Consider the following 7,538-nt stretch of genomic DNA (forward strand, 5'->3'; position numbering starts at 1 on the left):
TTAGCACAATCGCAGAAAGGTGCTTTCACAGGAAGGACCAAAACAGGAAAACAGGACTGTAGACCACAGCAGCCGGAGTTGCCCGGAAAGGAAGTAATAGCAAAAGAAAGGTGCCTTGTTGACCCGGAGGTAGCATGCTCTTTCTTGTCCCCTAGGCCAGTTGAGGTAAACAGAGGTGGCACCCCATGCCTGCTGTAAACAACCTTCCTCCCAGTGCCAGGATTTTGTTTTGTATTGACCCAAACTCCTCTAACACCGCATATCTTCAAAACCCCCTTTCCCTCACACCCATGAGCTAATGGTCAGGGTTTCATTGTCTCTCTTTGCACGTCCATGACGCTTGTAAGCCTTCCGATCTTAATAAAAACGGAGCAAAGACCCTTCTTCGGGGCTCTTGTCTCCTCCTGGACATTAGCCTCTCTCACATTGCAATCCTGCGTCCGCTCTCTTGAACTCCAGACCCAGAGTCTACCACAGTAAGTTGTCTGGATTTTTCGTGTTGTAGGTTGGGAGTGACGCTCTCTCCAGCCTTCTACATCCTAAGTGGCCTCTCCTTTGGATACGTCCACAAGTGGGAGTCTACAAAATGCAGAGGGTGCCCCTAGAGGCCCCCAGACTATTTATTGGGGTGTAAGCAGAAGTTGTAGAATTTCTATTTCTATTTATGTTATATCTCATTCTTAAAAACAAACAGCAACTCCAGAGAAGAGACCTTTCTGGCAGGAAGTAAGCCCTCACTGTGGACTTGAGTGGAAACAGGGGATACCAATCGCACCTGTTGCCAGGGTAGGAATTGGAGGATTTTTCCAGACACGGTGTAGTGACCATTAGTGATTCAGTCTCCTTGCCTGGAAGCGCCCAGAGCCCCACTGTGACATTCAACATACTAAGTTGTCCCAGTGATTTGCTTGCCAGCCTCCCCACGGGACTTTGAGGTCAGGCAGGGAAAGGCCAGTGTCTTGCTCACATCCTGATATGAGCAAGACACTGGCCTTTCCCTGCCTGATCTCAAAGCCAGGATGTCTAGTGTCCATACATAAGGAAGGGCAAAGTGCTCTGTCGTCAGTGGCTCAATATGTATCCTGGCTACCCCTGACCCCAGCTGCCCAATGGGAACTTTTGTCAACCCCCATCACTAAATGAGGGGGGAAAGTGAGGCCCACAGAAGGCCAAAGAATGGTCCTGGGTGTATACAGCCTGGATGTGGTCATCGCTTGTGACACTAGGATGAATCAAAGCCTCCTGCCAACTGATTCTGTGCTTAGCTTGCCTCCACCCCCTCCAAAAGGCAGGTGGGGAGGATGGGGTGATTTGGAAAACTCCAGTCCCCCCCCGCCCCCCCCCCCCCAACAGGGCTGCAAGGAGCAAAGACGTGGAGGTGCATCCACACATGATTTTTATTTCTCCTGTTTCTCTGAACTGAGCGGGGGGTTTGGAGGTTGAACTTGGGATTCAGTTTCTCCTGGCTGTTCCCCTTCAGACCCGGGTTCTGCTGGGGAAGAGGAAGAAGGTTCCTTTTTTGAGCCTCCAAGCAAGGCTCCAAAAGCTGACCCAATGGAGGCCAGGAGGATGTTGGATGATGTGGAGAGTCCAGCTGCCCCTGAGGAATAGACAGAGGGTGAGTACTGGAACCTGCAGTGGCCAGTGGCCCCGACCCCTCTGGATGTCTGAGGCCCAGATACCTGGATCCCTCCACTAGGTTCTGAAACCCCCAGGGCTCCACTTTGGGGAGACGATGCTGGAGGTGGCAAAGACAGGAGAGGGGGTGAATCTATGGGAAGTTAGAGACAGAGGACAGTCAGCCAAAGATCCAGTGAGCGACCGGTCCCCTCACCTTACACAGGAGGCCACTGAGGCCGGGAGGGGAAAGGACCCACCTAGGCCACCCCCATGTCAGATTTGGGTAGGGCTGTACCCAGAGCCCTAGGCTCCTTCCCTTCTTCTCCCTCTCAGAGCCCCTTACCCCTCCATTCTCACCAAACTTCACTCAGAAGGAGCCAGAAAGAGGACAGTGAGGGACAGTCAAAGGACCCGGGAGGATGAGAACCACGGAACTGGAGGGAGCTGAGCCCTCCCTCAGGCTTAGCCTCTGGGGTGAACGCCCTCCTCGCTTTGCTCCTCTCCCCACTATCCTGCCCTCCCCCACCCCTCCCCCGACCTGTCCACCGCCCACCCAACACTTACCCACCGACTGAAGCGTCGCCACCAGGCTGCCCGCGGCGACTCCACCCCCGTTGGCGACCGCGGCGGCGGACATCATCTTGGCCGCTAGGGACGAGGCGGCGATTCCCGCCCCGGTGAAGCCCATGGCGCCCAGCACCATGGGCACGGCCCCCACGGCCACAACTGCGGGGAACAGGTGCTGGGTCGGGGCGCGGGCCAGGGGAAGGGACCCCTCCCGAACTCCCTGGCAGTTTCAGGGGCCTGTCTGCTCTGAACATCGATGGGACACGGCAACTCGGTGGGGGGGGGGGGGTGTCCCAAAGCAAAGAGAAAGGGGGGGATGTGGAGTCAGGTGGGGGACAAAGAGGTCACGGGAGGCCCACCCAGGAAGTGGCAGTGAGATACCGGGGAAGTCACTGCCCGTCACTGTGTGTGCGTGGGTGTGTAAATGTGGGAGGTGAAATATACCACTGCAGTTTGTATCAACAACACCCCCAGTCAAAGGAAATCTCTACGCGCTCGTTAGAAGGCCTAAGGGTGCAGCCAGGCCCCGGATCAGGCGTCCTCTTCCCGGGAGCAGTGTGAGCGCGGCTCTCTGCTCCCAACATTCACCCCCGCGGCCCTCCCAACCCGCATCTCCGCAGTCCCCTCCCCGGCGACGCAGGGGATCCAGGCGACTCACCTCCTCCCACTGCGGCGGCAGCCGCCCGTTCTTGGGACACGAAAAGGGAAGAGAGACGGAGAGTGAGTTAGCTAGGTAATAGGTGGAGGGAACGGAGGAAAACAGCGGGGCGTCTGGCCCGTCCTAGGTTGGGGGTCCGGGAGGCCTGCCCCCCACCCCAGCCCAGGCTGCCAGCTCCCTGCAAAGCTAGACTCACTCATCATGGTGCCGCCTTCCTTGTCCTCGCGGAGCTCTAGAAACATCTAAGCACCAGCGGGGGTGATTTCCTGATTTCCAATTGAAACTCGGCCTGCCCCTCGCGGGGCAGGCCCTTCCGCGCGGTCAGCCCCTAGCAAAACCCAGAGCCAGTCCTGCCCCGCCCCGCCCTCCGCCCCGCCCCGCCCCGCCTCACACTCCGCCCCGCCCCGCCCCGCCCCAGCCCCCAAGCCCCGCCCCGCAGCCCCACTCCTCTGCTTCTCCGCTGGCCTGTCCCTCCAGCTGAGCGCCCCCTCCTCCCCTGGCTCTTCTGCCAGCTGGTGGTTTCCCTCCTTCTTGGTGGCCCCGTCAAAGAGAAAAGCGTCCTAAAGCATCTGAACAACAGAGAAATGGTTTCCAGCGATAAAGAAACAAAGAAAGATAACAATGTGAAGAAAAAATACGGGTGACTCCTGAAAAACATGGATTTGAACAACATAAATCCACATATATGCGGATTTTTAATAGGACAGTGCTGTAAATACATTTTATCTTCTTGTGATTTTCTTAAAAAATTTTTAAAAATGTTTATTTATTTTAGAGAGAGAGAGCAGGAGCAGGAGAGGGGAAGAGTGAGGGAGACACAGAATCTAAAGCAGGCTCCAGGCTCTGAGCTGTCAGCACAGAGCCCGATTAGTGGCTCGAACTCAAGAACAGTGAGCTCATGACCTGAGCCGAAGTTGAACGCTTAACTGACTGAGCCACTTAGGCGCCCCTCTTGTGAGTTTCTTTTCTCTAGCTTACTTTATTGTGAGAATGCAGTGTATAATGCATACAACACAAAATAGCTGCAAATTGACTGTTTAGGTGGTTGGGGAGGCTTCTGGTCAACAGTAGGCTATTACTAGTTAAGTTTTGAGGGAGTCAAAGTTATAGGCAGATTTCCCACTGTGTGGCACATTTGGCACATTTCCTTCCAGTCTACCTCACCAAGGTTGCCCAGTTTCTGTCACACTCTGAAAACATAACCCCCTTACCAAGTTCCGATCACAATGTGCACACTACCTTGCAAGCTCCCCATTTAATGGGTCATTTAAATTTCCCCAGGCTGCTTAATATTCTTCCACAGGATTTTCTTTAAAGTCAAGTTTATTGAGATATAATTTACACACGGTAAAATTAAACCTTTCAGTGGACACATCTATGGGTTTGGGCAAACTTTTACAGTCGAGGAACCACCAGCTCAGACGTGGAGCATTTTCTTTCTTTTTTTTTTTTTTGTTTTCAAGTTTATTTTTCTTTATTTTTTTTGAGAGAGAGCTAGAGAGGTAGTGGAGGGGCAGAGAGAGAGGGAGACAGAATCCCAAACAGGCCCAGGCTGTCAGCACAGTGCCTGATGTGGGGCTCGAACTCACCAACTATGAGATCATGACCTGAGCCGAAGTCAAAGTCAAGAGTCGTGCTTAACTGACTGAGCCACCCCAGGCGCCCCAGAGGATTTTCAACACCATCACCCTCTCCCCACACCTTGTCTCATGCTCCTTTGTAGTCAGTCTTGCTGGACCCCAGCCCCTGGCGACCACTCATCTGTTTTTATGTCCCTACACGTTTGCCTTTTCCAGAACTTGTATGTGTTTTGTACTTATCATCAAACAGCTATCCTGTGAATGTGCTGTAGTTTAATGTATCAGCACCCCCACCCCCCAAGGGTTTAAATTCTTTCCAATTTTTGTTCATATAAGTGCTGATAAGTGCTTATAAGTTCTTATGAGTTCTTATACGTGGCAGGAAGTGCTTAGGTCACCATGCACAGATATTTTTTTGATAATATGTTCCTACAGGTAGAGTTGTTGGGTCGGACACTATGCATTTCTTATGGAACTTGATATTTATTGTTAGGATGCTCTCCAAAAATATTGTGTCAGTTTACCCATCTCTCAAAAGTATGTGAGAAGATCTATTTTTTTCCTATTCCTCACCAACAGTTACCTTTGTCAATAAAAAAAAAAAAGAAAAGATTTGCGGTGAAAGGTGGAAAATTGTGACTTATTTACATTTCTTGTACCACTAATGAGGTGCGAAAATAAAAGGAAACCTCGCTAAAATGGAGTTGCGAGGCCAGCAGGGGGAGCTCTCACGCCCTACCGCTCCTCATCAATTGCAGACCCCCAACCGGAAGAGACCTACTTTCCAAGTAGATACTACTTTGGTTATTGCTTTACTACCCCAGGCGGAGGAAGGTTTTCCGCCTACTCTGGCAACAGCCCAGCCAAAAAGAGAGCCACACCACAGAGCCAATGAAGAGCCAGTCTCCTTTGAACTTCCAGTTGACTCCAACGGACTTTTTGTTTATATAACAGCCCTCCCAACTTACCCATTCCCTTTTACCCATTACCCAAAGAGCTTATTTCTTTGTTCCCCAGGCTTGCCTATGGCTTTGCCATAGGTTCTGTGTCAGGGATTGTAATTCTCCGCTATTCCTGAATAGACCAATTTTTACTGATAAAATATGTGGCAGTTTTATTTTTAAAATTAATAGAGGCTTTTTTTTTTTTTAATGCGTATTTATTTTTGAGAGAGAGAGAAACAGAGCACTAGTGAGAGAGGGACAGAGAGAGAAGGAGACACAGAATCCGAAGCAGGCTCCAGGCTCTGAGCTGTCAGCACAGCACCCTACACGGGGCTGAAACTCATGAACTGCGAGATCATGGCCTGAGCTAAGCCCCGATGCTTAACCAACTAAGCCACGCACGCGTCCCAACAGAGGCTAACTATTTTTAAGTTTATTAGGCTTATGCAGTCCTTGTTTTGTAAGTTACCTTCTCACATTCTTTTTCCTACGGAGGTGTTATTTTTTTTTTCCCCTTGCAGATCTATAGGAATTACATATTAACTCTCTTAATCCCTTCTTACGGATGTTGCTGAATTTTGTTTCAAGTTCATTACTTATTTTTTGCCCTTTTTAACACAAAACTTTTTCATACTTACACAGATTTGCCGATCCTTTATTATTTTGTCTTTGTGTGCTTGAAAGGGTTGTTCCCGTTAGCTATCAGGTACATCATCACCTGTTTTGTCTTTAGGTTCTTCTGGGGTTTCATTTTTAAGTTCATCTGGAATTCAGTTTGGCACATACAGGGCGCTTTGCATATACCTATACGTGTCTTAGCTGGTCTCATATCATTTATTAAATCATCTTTCATTTCCTCTCTGACCTGAAATCTATCTTTCTGTTCAAAATGCACGTACTGGTAGACGTATACCAGGATAGGTGTTTTGGAATTTTCTGTTTCGATGAACTATCTCTTTTGGCAACAGTATCACCCTGTTGTAACGTTTATAAACTTGTGTTCGATTTAATATCTGCTCATTTTGATTTAGGTTTAAAAAATATTCGGGCTCTTCCTACCTTTTAATTCTTCAGATGAACTTTAAAAATATTTCTTCAATTTCCAAAAAAAAAAAAAACAACCTTCCTCTTTTGATTGAAATTTAGTTTTTAAATTTTTAAAATGTTTTTATTTATTTTTGTGGCAGAGAGAGACAGAGCATGATCGGGGGAGGGGCAGAGAGAGAGGGAGACACAGAATCGGAAGCAGGCTCTGGGCTCTGAGCGGTCAGCACAGAGCCCGATGGCGGGCTCGAACCCACAGACTGTGAGATCGTGACCTGAGCCGAAGTCGGACGCTTAACCGACTGAGCCACCCAGGTGCTCCTGAAATTAAGTTTTAAAATAAATATTCAGGAAGAAAAGCTTTACAGAAACTATTCTTTACATCCAGGAGCATGATAAGTCTTTCCACTTATTCAAGTTTCTTTTCATATTCCTTAATAAAATTTTGTGGTTGTTTTTGTATAAGGATGAGATATTTTTAAATAAGCTTTATTTTTAAAGGAAGTTTTAGATTTACAGAAAAATTGCAGATAGTACAGAGAGTTCAAATATACCCCACACCCAGTTTCCTTATCATCGATATCCTATATTAACAGGGTAATTTGTTAGAATTCATGATCCATTGTTGGCACATTATTGTGAAGTAAAGCCCATCCTTTATTCAGATTTCTTTAGTTTTCACCTACTGTTCTTATGTTCCAGGATCCCATCCAGGATATCACATTACATTTAGTCATTGTGTCTCCTTAAACTCCTCTTAGCTGTGACAGTTTTTCAGACTTTCCTTTTTTCTTTTTTTCTTTTGATGACCTTCACAGTTTTGAGGAGTACTGGTCAGGTGTTTTGGAGAATGTTCCTTCACTAGGATTTGTCTGAATTCTCCCCCTCGTAATTAGATTAGAGTGATGGGTTTGGGGGAGGAAGACCACAGAGGTAGAGTGTCATTCTTTTTTTTTTTTTTTTTTTTTTTTTTGGTAGAGTGTCATTCTTATCACATCATGTCAAACGTACATGCTATCAACAGGACTTACCATGGTTGAGGTTGACTTGAGCACTTGGCTGAGTAAGGGAGTTTTTGCCAGGTTCCTCTGTGAAGTCGCTTTTACCCATTCCTTTCCCTACTGT

At 48.2% G+C, this 7,538-nt stretch overlaps 1 protein-coding gene across 1 annotated transcript; it reads right to left on the bottom strand.

Annotated features, from left to right (window-relative positions):
- Positions 1–1,379: 1,379 nt before the first annotated feature.
- IFI27L2 (interferon alpha inducible protein 27 like 2) lies at positions 1,380–3,192 on the bottom strand. The gene is made up of 4 exons (XM_058740171.1): positions 3,042–3,192; positions 2,846–2,875; positions 2,185–2,346; positions 1,380–1,600 (listed from the first exon to the last, which is right to left on the bottom strand). The coding sequence occupies exons 1-4, from the start codon at positions 3,085–3,087 to the stop codon at positions 1,398–1,400; spliced, it is 441 nt and encodes a 146-aa protein (XP_058596154.1). The 5' UTR covers positions 3,088–3,192; the 3' UTR covers positions 1,380–1,397.
- Between the last annotated feature and the right edge of the window lie 4,346 nt (positions 3,193–7,538).

This window comes from Neofelis nebulosa, chromosome 7, assembly GCF_028018385.1.
Source record: "Neofelis nebulosa isolate mNeoNeb1 chromosome 7, mNeoNeb1.pri, whole genome shotgun sequence".
Classification (NCBI taxonomy): domain Eukaryota; kingdom Metazoa; phylum Chordata; class Mammalia; order Carnivora; family Felidae; genus Neofelis; species Neofelis nebulosa.

What these genes read in the sequence shown, in the direction of transcription:
- IFI27L2 (XM_058740171.1), bottom strand. Translation starts at nt 3,087, where the DNA reads ATGTTTCTAGAGCTCCGCGAGGACAAGGAAGGCGGCACCATGATGA. An exon ending in GGAAGGCGGCACCATGATGA is followed by an intron (nt 2,876 to 3,041) that starts GTGAGTCTAGCT and finishes TCGTGTCCCAAG; the next exon opens with AACGGGCGGCTGCCGCCGCA. An exon ending in GGCGACGCTTCAGTCGGTGG is followed by an intron (nt 1,601 to 2,184) that starts GTAAGTGTTGGG and finishes TCTATTCCTCAG; the next exon opens with GGGCAGCTGGACTCTCCACA.